The sequence below is a fragment of the Aulonocara stuartgranti genome (assembly GCF_965226115.1).
Source record: "Aulonocara stuartgranti genome assembly, chromosome: 11".
Taxonomy (NCBI): Eukaryota; Metazoa; Chordata; class Actinopteri; order Cichliformes; family Cichlidae; genus Aulonocara; species Aulonocara stuartgranti.
This window is the reverse complement of record NC_138947.1, coordinates 35,603,576-35,616,973: the sequence shown is the minus strand read 5'-3', so window position 1 is coordinate 35,616,973 and position 13,398 is coordinate 35,603,576. Positions and strand designations below refer to the sequence as shown.

At 39.0% G+C, this 13,398-nt stretch overlaps 1 protein-coding gene across 13 annotated transcripts in view; it reads left to right on the top strand.

Annotated features, from left to right (window-relative positions):
- adgrb1a (adhesion G protein-coupled receptor B1a) overlaps nt 1-13,398 on the top strand; it is a 219,205-nt gene that overhangs the window by 183,821 nt on the left and 21,986 nt on the right. For 8 of the 13 annotated variants that reach the window (XM_082550997.1, XM_082550996.1, XM_082550995.1 and 5 more), the window contains 3 exons: nt 1,834-1,919; nt 4,654-4,713; nt 10,950-11,048. In XM_082550997.1, coding sequence (XP_082407123.1) covers nt 1,834-1,919; nt 4,654-4,713; nt 10,950-11,048 — 245 coding nt within the window. The remainder of the gene's footprint in view (nt 1-1,833; nt 1,920-4,653; nt 4,714-10,949; nt 11,049-13,398) is intronic. The other 5 variants (XM_082551002.1, XM_082551001.1, XM_082550994.1 and 2 more) reach the window with 3 other exon arrangements.

Genomic DNA, 13,398 nt, shown 5'->3' with positions numbered 1-13,398 from the left:
CCAAGATTGCCCTGTATTTGGCTCCATCCATCTTCCCATCAACTCTGACCAGCTTCCCTGTCCCTGCTGAAGAGAAGCCCCCCCAGAGCACGATGCTGCCACCACCATATCTGACAGTGGGGATGGTGTGTTCAGAGTGATGTGCAGCGTTTTGCATTTTGGCCAAAAAGTTCCATTTTAGTCTCATCTGACCAGAGCAGCTTCTTCCACATGTTTGCTGTGTCCCCCACATGGCTTGTGGCAAACTGCAAACGGGACTTCTTCTGGTTTTCTGTTAACAACGGCTTTCTTCTTGCCACTCTTCCATAAAGGCCAACTTTGTGCAGTGCACGACTAATAGTTGTCCTATGGACAGATTCCCCAACCTGAGCTGTAGATCTCTGCAGCTCGTCCAGAGTCACCATGGGCCTCTTGGCTGCATTTCTGATCAGCGCTCTCCTTGTTCGGCCTGTGAGTTTAGGTGGACGGCCTTGTCTTGGTAGGTTTACAGTTGTGCCATACTCCTTCCATTTCTGAATGATGGCTTGAACGGTGCTCTGTGGGATGTTCAAGGCTTGGCAAATCTTTTTGTAGCCTAAGCCTGCTTTAAATTTTTCAATAACTTTATCCCTGACCTGTCTGGTGTCTAAATCCAATCGAGAATCTGTGGCAAGATCTGAAATCTGCTGTTCACAAACGCTGTGCATCTAATCTGACTGAGCTGGAGCTGTTTTGCAAAGAAGAATGGGCAAAGATTTCAGTCTGTAGATGTGCAAAGCTGGTAGAGACATACCCTAAAAGACTGGCAGCTGTAACTGCAGCAAAAGCTGGTTCTACAAAGTATTGACTCAGGGGCTGAATAATTACACACACCCCACTTTGCAGTTATTTATTTGTAAAAAATGTTTGGAATCATGTATGATTTTCGTTCCACTTCTCACGTGTACACCACTTTGTGTTGGTCTTTCACGTGGAATTCCAATAAAATTGATTCTTGTTTGTGGCTGTAATGTGACAAAATGTGGGAAAGTTCACTGTAATTAGCCACTGTAATTAAGCCAAGTTGTACTGGCATCAGAAATAGCAGTTTTAATAATCATATTCATATGCTATATCAGGTATATATGTAGAAATCTTATAAGATGTTAAACTTCCAGCTTCTCACAGCTGTTGTTGTATTGACCTATATTAACCCCCCTGTAGTGTTTGGCCCAAACCAGAATTAAATCACAGACAAACTTCAGCAGAAAGCGCACTGCAGTGACACCGTCCTTGTTTTGATAATCAAATCTATTAGCTACAGTTTCGGCGATTCACTTCCCAATTTGCCTCTCCTCACCACAAGTGAACAGCTTGTTTGGGTGTCCTTATTTTCCACAAGCTGCTTCTCTAATAAAGAGCTACCTCTGCAATATGCAGACACCCCGGAACACTATCGGAGTGGATTGTACCAGAGAGTTTTATAGAGGGCAATTGTTCAAGGCAGTAAGATTGTATGAATTAAAAAACCACCACCTTTGATTTTGCAGAGCTCACATTTTATGTATTTTTTTTAGCGTACCATTTCAATTAAAAATAATGTCTGTGTTAGTTTTCTTTTAACGTTCATTCTTCATTTTGTGACACTAATATTTGGCCTGGTACCAATTAGTATTTGCAATGCTAAACCTACAGTAAGTACAGCTAATGTGCGATGTGACTAATTTATATGCATACTGCTGCCATCGTCTCATTATGATGAACATCACCACCATTGCTTTCCATTACTGCCATCACCAGAGCAGTGCTGCATGCAGTGAAAGTAATGAAAGTGTCTTTGCTGCGCTTTAATCTTGTACCTCTTCTCTTCGGCAGGTTAACATGGTTATTGGGATTCTCGTTTTTAACAAACTGGTGTCCAAAGACGGAATTACTGATATGAAACTAAAGGAGAGGGCGGGGTATGCCTTATACCACACATCCATTTTACACAGTGACCTATAACCAGCCTCATTGCTCTAGGTAGTGGCTGAGACCGGTGCAGTTATCAGCTTCTAGTCTGAAATTGTCCCGGGCCATTATGTCATTGGCAAATTGGTTGAAGAGAACAACATTTTTAATCCGAAGAAGATGAAGTAAAAAGAAGATTCAGAAATCTGGCTGAAATTATATTAAATGAACAAGCAAAAGAAAATATACTGTTTGTTTTCACACATGTGTGAGTCACGTGACACTGCAGACAGAAGACAAATAAAATGTGGAGGCTGTCTGGTTATTGGTCCTGCACAGACTGAGCAAGATGATGTCTCATTTCATTGCTTTCCTTTTAAGTTTCAAATGTGTCACATTTTCCTCCAGCTGCTCTTTCTTTGCAGGTGTTGCTCTTAATGTGAAGTTCTATAAACCCATCCATGTCTTTTTTTCACCCGTTTGGTTGTTTCTGGTAAAGGGAAGCAGGGACTTTAAGCAGCGAGACCTCACTGTAAAGGGAAAGCTGGCTTATTACGACTGGGATTGTATTCTAGCTCTGGCCACAATTTCTGTTTGTGATAATGGCATTTTAATCAAAGTTTTGGAAAGAATGGAAATGTGAACAGTGAAGACAATTCAAGTCATTGAATGAACCCAATAAAACAATACATGGAAATCATAATATTGAATTTTATCTCCTTAGAACTTAATAGAATACCTTCAAATAGAGTCACGTTCTTTGAGGAAAGGTATAACTTGGAGCAGGGGTTGCACCCTGCTATCATGATTAGCATTGATATAGCTTTTTATCTACAGGGATGAAGTGAAATGCCAAGCTTCTCAATTGCCAGATTTCAAACTCAGTGGCAGTTTCCAACAATTCATGGGAGTTTTCCAGCTGCCAGAAAAATTCATGGAAAACTGGTCTCATTTTATTTTGCTTCGGGAAAAATACCATGAGACGTGTTTCATTCACACTTTATGTGTATATTGTTATCATTACTGATAAACCCCTTGGCCAAAGCAAAAGATATGAAACCTAGTAGTAATAAACCATAAATGTATTTCAAATTTACAATAACTTGAAGTAGATATAGTATTTTTTATTAATATTATTATTATTAGAATTAGTAGAATAAGCAGATAAATGCGTCTGATATTGTTCATAAAGACACAGTGCAGCATTTTGGGAAATATACTTTAGCATTTGTTGAGAAACCTTAGGTGTGTGGACTGCCAACATAAGGGTGGGAATTCTGGGAATCTGGGGGCAATACACCTTCCAGCAACTTCTCAGTTGTTTGTGTCATGTGTCAGAAATCGTCTTCGCATGGACCAGTTCCGGTAACTGGACCTTAACTGGTTCATGGTCTGTCACATCAGTATCACGTTTATTTGATGTGTATTCAATGATGTGACACAGCCCACTATGTCTTACAATGTTGCAATGAAGAATACTGGAGGGAAGGCGCAGGGCTACTGGCTAAAACTTCAAATGCAAATTAGAAGACTTATATAAATTAGACTTGACTGTGGACTTACAGCTAGTAAGGACAAACGAAAGGCAGAGGACGAGGTCAAACTTTAGTGCAAATTTGAATGATGAGCACTGGATGAGATTTTGTGTTTCTTAAGTGGTGTTTCAGCAAACACCACTCAACTCTTGGATTTACAGTGCTGTGAAAAGAAAATATGTGCCATCTTCCTGGTTTTGAAGGTTTTTTTTTTTGCATATTTGTCATACTTACATGTTTCAGATGATCAAACAAAATTTTGTCCGGTCATCAGCACTGACCTTAAGAGAGGCCTGCAGTTCTTCAGATGTTGTTCTGGGCTCCAGGATGAGTTCTTGATCACTCTCACAGTAATTTTTGTAGGCCAGGCACTCATGGCAAGGTTCCCTGCAGTTTCCTCCATTTGTGACATATTTAGGTGTCAAAAACTAAGAAATCAGAAATGAGGAAAATACTTTTTCAAAGCACTGCAAACTAGTTTTGTGTCCAGCTGGACACGGTGTGTTAATATGATAGCTCTGGAGTTGCTGGAAGGTGCATTTGTACAGTTGTCTAACATGTTTAATGCTGCTTTTAGTTCATGCATTATATCAGTCCTATCACCTGACTATTGGTTTGTCAATTGACAAAATAGGCTGCATCTGATAGATGGGCGTAATACCTTTGACACTACCTGCTGGATAGTGAAGACTGAAGCTACATACAGAAACATAGGTTTAACGTACTTTAGCATTGGCAACGTTTCTCTGACCAAGAGAATATGTCTTTCTTTTATATCCAGTCTAAAGCAAATAAGCATGCTTTTCAGGATGTTAGACTGTTTCTTAGTGCATCAGAGCCACAACCCAGAAAACCTGCTTAGAAAAATCTTGTTATGTACGTAAATGTTACAATTTAGTTTCTTTAAAAGATATGAATACTTAAAAAGTATATTTGCCTAGGTAGGTAGTGATGGCAAATGTCAGTAGACTGATGGTGTAGCTTCTAAAAATTGGTCAGAGCACAGAGCAGACATGTACCCTGCTGCCCTTTACCTCGCAGGCTGTTCTGTCCCCATTGGCCATGTTGGTGCATTCAGATGTTATTTTATTTCTCTCTCTGAAAAACATGTTTGCGTTCTTCAATGATCTCTCTGTTCAACTGTACTTGTTTTTATTCTGTCTGAAATGTCATGTTTGAGTTTGCACAGAATCCCCTCTCTCTCACTCAGGGCTCTCCAATCAGGGACACATCAGTCTCAGAAGCCCCCTCCCTTGTCATCGGTGATTGGGTAAAAAAAATACCTGCCCATTCCACCCTCTCTGTAGTGTATGGTTTACCAGCCCTATCAATTGCCAAACCTGCAGAATCCTCTAGCAAGCTCCTCTGATTGGCTTACTATTATTTCCTGCCTATTCACCTCACTATTGATTTTCCAATTGATCCTGCCTCCCATTAGCTGGGTAGAATAACACAGTGCCTTAGAGTCTGACAGTTTCTGTAATGCTTTTTATAGAAAATGTCTTTTTTCCAATAACTCGTGCTAAATGCATAGCGGTAATATTAATCTTTTCTGTATGCTTGAATAGTATGAGAATGTGTGCGTGTACCAAGTTAAAATGGTTGTCAGGATTTTATCTCTGTTTTTGTATTCCGTAACTGATGGCGGAACGCATAGCCTGACTGACAGCATGAACTGGTGAGACTGTGTCTTGAATTTATTAGAACTTAATTGGGAATATAAATGTCAGAAATGAATATCTGGTTACATCTGTTCAGAGTGATCGCTCAGGCTATTTTGCTAAGCTATTTAGTTGTGGCCTAACAAAATCACAGAAGTAGAAGAAATTTATGTTATTATTTCATGTTTCAATTAAACTTGATAGCACAGACGTTTTTGACCTTGGAATGAGTCATTCTAATTTTAGTCTTGCTTGCTTTGCTATTGAGCTTTCATCAGCATGCTCCAAGATATGGCTCATATTGTGTGCTTCCATACTTGCACTTTACTTGAGTGCATAAATACAGTCAGACAAGTATGGCTACATGATGTGCACAAGAAATACGGCAGTGTTACGCTTCTCTCCCTCAGTGGTTGTAGATCATCAGAGATGAGAGATGAGAACCACGTCTGCTGGCGGGCATTGACAGTAGACATGTTGTGGTGTTTAGTGCTGTAACAGTTTTGCAGATGTTGACAAAATTAAGTGTTCAATTCGAGAAAACCCTACCCTGTTGAAATTGAAGTACTATTCTATTATATTTGTAACTTACCATGAGTATCTTGAACCACAATAACAGTCTTCATGTAACCCAAATACTTACATGACAAGAGGTGGCACTAATTGTAAGGGCACCATCTTCTTAAAAAATTGTCTTTATGTGTTATTTTTTTAAGAATAGCTATATTGACCATAACTGGATTGGACAATCAAAAATGTCACATCATTTATTCATAAAAGTTTGTTACTTAACAGGTAAATTATTTTGGGGGGTTTTCTATCTATTTAAATTTTTGGAGAAAAGATGGACGCAGCTAGTGTGACCTTATGTGTCGGTTTCTGAACTTGCATTTTAGAGTTTCAAGATAAACATTTCTAATTTTGCCATCTTGGTATGAAAGAAACGTGATATTATGAGAAGTTGCAGGCCTGACTGAAATTGCTTGTTTATTGGCTAATCGCTTGTGAGTGACAGGTTGTTAGCTAATGAGCAATAGCATGGCTAAACCTTTTTCCATCATTTTTTATTTTGTATTATACAAATATGACTGAGACAATGAACTCGGGGCCAAAGTGTTTACAGAGATCAAGAAAGAAAGTCTTTTTAACCTCTTTATTACCAGGCTATAAAAGTGGTTGACTATTCTAGCATAGAGTCTATAGGGACTGCTTTATTCAAGGCTGTGTCCAGTGTAGATGCCAAATCATACATTGATTTACTTTGTGAACTTTTCATTCTGTGACTCTGAAATTTGTTGTTCTTTGCTTGGTAGAGTAGAACAAAATAGTAAAGAAGGATGTCTAATGTTCTAATCTCATTTCCATCACATGACTCTTCTCAAGCATCCAATCCAAAACATGTTTAATGAAGTTAATTAAATATGTAGAATGATTAATTGCACAGCAGGGTCCCCACCAAACAGGTCCAAAACAGGTCAGCCTGAACGTCAGATGGGCCTCGCCACTGAAAATTAAAGGGTAATTCAATTAGAAAATTACAACAGACAAGAGAGGCCAAATCAAATCAGTGCTAGAGCTCCTTTCCTCCTTAACGAACATTAAATGGTTTCAGTCATCAGGCCGTATATTTACAGGTTGTAATAGAGGGTTAATCGAACATTTAGCTTTGAGAACCTACCATTTGCTCTGAAATCTTATAAAGTCTATAGACAGGTTTATGTTTGACCAAAGGATTACCTTCCACCTGATTAATGTAATATTTGTCTGTGAGCTGCACATTATTTATTTACTGAGCTTAATGCATGTCACCCCACCTGCCAAATGGCCACCTTTTGCCTCTCAATCCTTAAGACCAGGGAAATGGTGTATTTCACAAAGTGTTGATTGCTTTTTAATATCACTGCCTGCAGTGTACATTTAGTGCCTGTATTGCCCTTTAACTTGAAATTGAATTTCTTCCATTATGTGATTTTTAATCCTGGCATCCATAGGCTACAAAAATCGATTCCCTCAGCTCCTCTGCTCTAATTGTTGTTTAGCAGAAGGCCATATGGCAACAGATTAGTTTGTTATTACTTGTCAATATTGCAAGCATTGTAGTCAGTCTTTGTCTAGCAACAGCAGCGGTAGGAGAGCTGCAAACAGAAGAATTTTGGGAGGAAAGCAAAGCGATGTATTTTCATGGTGATCACACCTGCAAATCAACTAAATTTATTTTGTTTATTTGTTTGCTTACTTTTTGAGTGCAAAATTATAGAAATACATGTAGAGAGTCAAAATCTTTAAGTAGGGATGGGAATTGATAAGATTTTAGTGAGTCCGATTCCATTATCGATATCACAGATTGATTCACTTACGAGAGTCAACACCATTGTTAAGCAGCAATAAAAAAAACTTCATACATGTAAATTAATTGCATGCTTCGGGTCAAAAGTTTGTGCATGTATGCTATTTATCTGCTTTATTGTTACCAGTGTTGTTGTCGTTACTCAATGTTGCACAGAACACTTTCCTCAAAGGAATGCAGTACGTTACTTAATTACTCTCATGAAAATAATGTAATTCGTTATACTACGCGTTACATTGCTTTCATGTTAGTAAATAGCTGAAACATACGGTCTTATAATCACCGTTTAAAAATATAAATCTGAGGCTACAACCCCATGCACTAACACAAATCCCTAATAAGGACACGCATCTCTAAGGCTACATTCACACTGCAGGCAAAAGCGCATCAAATCCGATTTTTTTGACCCTATGCGACCCATATCCGATCATGGTCTGACAGTGTGAACAGCACAAATCTGATATTTTCAAATCCGATCTGGGTCACTTTCGTATGTGGTGCTGAATCCGATACATATTCGATGTTTTAGAAAGCGACTGCTGTTTGAACGGTGATGTCGCATTAAATCCGTCTTTTACGTCACTGACACAAGACAGACGCTAATTATCAGCGCCGGAGAAGCGCCCACGAAGACATTGTGAACGCTTCCTGGCCATCCCGTGTAGATGTCAGTGAAACTGTTGGGAAGACAACGTGAACATTTTATTTGTACTGTATAATCTGCAGATTCTGACAGAAATCTGTAACTATCTTTTGAAGCACCGCTCCTCTCTAAAACAGCAATAAGGATAATTATTAGGTTATTTACATTATTATGTAAATAACACAATAACTTAAAGCAAAAATTGGGAAACGTAAAATCCGAAGTCTTTATATTAAGGGCCATCAGTCAAGCAATATTGTTTGCTCTGGGTCTAAACAGAGCGCATTGTGTGTGACGTCTTCTTTTGCGCATGCGGGCACACTAGAGCACGTTTGCTGTCGCATTTTATTTGTAGTGTGAACAAGCAGACAAAAAAATCGGATTTGAGCAAAAAATCGGTATTGAGCATTAAGACCTGCAGTGTGATCGTAGCCTAAGATCTTTCTGTTAGTAGAATACAAAGCTGACCGCACAAAGCAAAGATGACAACCAGAATAAAAAAGCGGTCACTAGTGATACAGATTTTATGATTAGAAACAAATCAAATCAAATCAAATCAAATGAACAGGTAGAAAAGGAGGCTGCAGTCTGGCTGCTTGTTACCAGTTGATGTTAGGCTGCTGGCGTTCTTGGCTAGCTTAGCTAATGCTAAGCATGCTGTCTGTGCAGATGCTTTCAAAGAACTGACTGAAGAAGTCACTTGATGAGTGATGAAACGTTTCTCCCACTTAAAACGCTACGTCCAGATGAATAGAATCAACTTTTTGGGGAATTTCTTACCTGGATGATTGAGCATGCATCAAGGCAACCGAAGCTGTGTTAGCAGCATAATGCAGTTGGATGCAGTTTTCCACTTTACCATTTCGTCCTTTTGTGCAATAAAAATAAATGTCCATATCCATGCTTTAGACTGCGTCGCTATTTTGTTCCTTTGACACTTAAACTGAAATCAGCCAAAGAACTGATAAACGGGATCAATAGGCAGGCATTTGACTACTGGGAACAAGGACCAGTTCTCGATTCCCATCCCTAGCTTTAAGTGAACTAATTAAAACAGAAATCCACCCAAACATCACGTTTGACCACCACTGGGTCCATTTGATACTTTTGAGAATAACTCTGGCACAAACAATGTGGCCCACTGAGAAATATCTACTTGCTGTAATGGAAATGTAAGACAAGCAATGCTTCAATGATCCAGAAAATCAATGGTAAACATTTGGTTTTGGTTTCAGAGCCCTGTATACACAATCATTTCTTTACTTGACACTGACAGTCTAGAGGCCAAACATTTGAGTCAAAAACAAGAGTTTTGTTTTTGACAAAACCTGCAGACAGACAAAGACTTTGGCGAACATCAAAACCTCTAACATTCACCGCCAAACCCTTTAGGTTATCACCTTCAGTAACTAAATGATAACATTTTACATCAACGCTGTTTCATGCATTCTGTTATGAGAAATCTATGTGCACAAAGTGATGTGTTTTTAAGCCTAGCCCTGAACAGGTTTCCTCCAACTTGATGGAAATGGTCAACATACATGTGTAAGACTTGAAATCTTAGAACTGGATTTGGTATTTCTAAATACAAGGTGCAACTTGTTAAAGAACATTTAATCAGATACTTGTGGAGGTGTATGTATATATTTGTGCATCCAGTTCTGTCTTTTTCAAATATTAAACATCTATGATGTACAAATCATTCCACCCAGGAAAAAGAACATCTCAAAGAAATCATTAAATGCCCCAAATTACCATGGCATTCATGCCAAATGTAAGTGTAAGTAAGCTTACATGATACTTAAAGTTAGGATATGCTGATATCTCAGCAAATTGCTGAGTGAGAACACCATTAGAAATATTTTCAGACAGTCTCAGATAAAAGACTTTGAAGAAAATGTCAAAATGTGAAATAGACATGACTTTGGCTTGCATTAACTTTGTAGCTCCGATTTTGGCTGGGTGGCCATGAGAACAGAGACAGCTTTTTGTTGACTTAAATCAGGGGTGTCAAACTCAAATACACAGAGGGCCAAAATTCAAAGCTGGAACAAAGTTGCGGGCTAACATTAATATTTATTGGGAAAAAAAATTCTTCGTCCAGATATAAGAATGAATCTTTTCTTATGGACTCAAACAAGTTTTGCTGAAAAACTGAATATGGAACAAGCAAAGCTTAATACTAAACAATACATATATATTAGCTGTATAACACCAGTAGGCCAGCTCTAATAGTAATTTGGTATGGCTTCGGGCCAGAGTTTGATACCTATGACTTAAATCATTGTTACATACTGAATGCATTGTTGACATGTAATCTTGACTCAGGGATTGTATGGAGCCAGGTGCGTTTGAGTGTGTCTGTGCGAGTGTGTGAGAGAGGGAGAGAGAGAGCATCTTTGCATACAGGCTTGGCGTTTACTCAAAACCAAGCACAAAACCAGCACGTGATCATGGTCTGAGCGGCAGTGATGTCAGTCCTGTTCAGGATTGGCATTTGACTGAAGCTTTATGAATTACAATGAGAGCATGCCAGTGAGCGCCAACTCCTTCATGCCACCGGCTGGTTATTTGTGAGGAAAATCAGACATTATGTTTAATAGGAAATGCTTAATAATTGAGCAATCTTTGCCCCACCTCCCCTGCCCCTCAGCCAAACACGGGTAAACCCAAAACCATCCAACAACTGTACAATAGCCCTGAGAGAGAGACTGTGCGAGAACACTGTGCGAGAACACTGTGACTCACTGTGCGTGCGTGGCTGTATGTGTGCTCACGTGCATCTGTGCGAGTCTGTGTGCAGGTGCATCTGTATCTGTTTGTGTATGTTACAGCGTGTTAATTTGACTTTGCAGTCAGATGACAGTGCCACTGTACAATATGACGCTCAAATGTGCCAAGTGCGGAGTTATCTCTTCGGCTGACGTTTCCACCACAGCTACCAGTAACGCCATGTTAGTCCTGCTAATTATTTTTCCTTAACTCCTCTTACCTCTGTTCTCTCCTCTACCTGCCTTCTTCTCCCTCACTTGATTGGTTCTCTGTCCTTTATCCTTCTGTCATTTTTTTCTCCCTCGTGCACTAGCAGGGAGGATTTTGTTCTTGAGGGTTATGTGCTCTTACTCAAAGCAAACTTGTGTTAGCTGTACCCATGTAAATAGTTTTGCATATGTGATCGATTGAATGAGAATGAGAAAGCGTGTTTGTGTGTTTGTCTAATAGGAGATAAAGAAGCAGATATTGAAGGGGTATTAGCATATACTTATATTTATTGTCTGTCTGTGTGGGTGGGCGGATGTGCCTTGCTGTCATCTGTAAGTTCTTAGGTTGACCATTATGTAACTATTGCCTGGGCAATAGTTTTCTGCTTTTAGAGACTGTGCTGATAGAATCTGATTAGAAAAAGGGAAGGTAGTTGTCCTCTTTTTTTGCAGTATGTCTGTTACACTTTTCTAAAATCCAGAAATACGACCAATAGCCACAGGCTTAAGGTAAACCCATTTTGCTCATTTACAGCTCTATATTCTACATTTCTTGGACACTGCTACATTTATAGTTCAACACAATCCTCATCTATGTTATACTGGACCTCGGGGCCACCCTTTTGTCAGAAACAAGCTGGTTTTGTTCTTCAAGTTTAAGCAAACTTTCTTCTAAATGGTTTGCTGCCCAGAGAAGGTTTGAGCAGCTAGTTATTGGGACAGAGACATTATATTACAAAATAGCATATGTTCAGTACTCTGTGGGATTTGCACTGAACTATTATTATACATTTGCACAGACCTGCCTATTCTGATTTTGAAACAAAGTCGTCCTCCTAAACTTTAAACAAAGCTAAGGAGGACGTTTTTTACTCCCTCAACCAGCTCCATTCACATTTCCTGTAGTCTAAAAGACACAGTGCATACTTCCAGCTTCTATGCTGAGCAGTTATTGGCTGGTTTTGCTTTATTCTACTCCTAAACATTTCTGTTGGGCTTGGGTTGTCAATTTAGAGGGCAGGTGATAGGGGTGGGCGATATATACGATATACAATAGAAACGATATAAATTTGGCCAACGATAGAGATTTTGACTATACCGCTCTATCGCGATAGCGCATGTTGATGATGTCGTTAAGCTGCGCCTGTTTTGGTCAAAAGCATCGCAGCGGCTACAACCATTATAATCTGCAAATTATGCCGGGCGACAGTCATAGCAAAGAGATGAAGCACTTTTGAAATATGGGGAAAGCCAAAAACTGCGCTTCCTCCACTTCCATAACATTGATTCATTAATGCTGAATTCTCTCGCAGCTGCTCTATTTCCATGTTGTTGCAGTATATTAATAACTAACCTCGTATTGTGGATGAATAATCTCAGTTGTTCTCCTGACTGAAGTTTGGCCCGTGTATAGCATCCTGCTATGCGATTGTCCCTAAAAACATTTTTTAAACAAATTTCTGCACGCCCAAATCGTTTCGAGGTCAGTAAGCACAACCAGAATTCATACATAAGGCACACTCTCGATTTTTGAGAAAATTAAAGGATTTTAAGTGTGCCTTATAGTGTGGAAAATACGTTATACAGAAGAAAAGAATATATCGTGATATATATCGTTACAGCACATGCTTCAAATTATATCGCGATATGAATTTTAGGCCATATCGCCCAGCCCTAGTAGGCGATTAAATGCAGTACTTCATTTTCTTGATCAGAAAGTTCTTATAGTGCCCAGATGTGTATTTTTGTCTCTGTGCTGATTTTGAGATGCTTTACTTAAACTCGGGCCTGGGCTGTAATCACAGGTACAGGAATTTGTCCGTTAACGTTTGACCAAAATATTCCATGCTAACTGAAAATTATTACAGGTGACTACCTGCTTGAGCTGGCCATTATTATTATTACCAGCATTGTGTAAAGCTGCCATTGAGGCAAACAGTGTTTGCTTTCAGGATATTACAAATGACAGCCACTTGGTCACCAAATGTCTCATAACTTCTGTGTGTAAATTATCATTGGATTGTTGTAGAGAAAAAAGTAAGCATTAGGTCTTAAGTAAAGCTGATAGTTTATAGTTTATAAATATATTAACACAATAGCATAGTTATTTTATAGAATGCAAAATCTCATCATTAGTAATATTTAAAATATTATGTATTTGCTCTGAGAAAGCAATTGGTGACAGTGGGGAAGAAGAACTCACTTAAAGTGTAAAGTGCCAGTGCAGACACTGACGTGGTACAGTGATGCTGCACAGGGGTTTACTGCTCGCAGGGTGGAAAAGTCTCCGCACAATGGGACAAAAGAAACGTGTGATATGCTT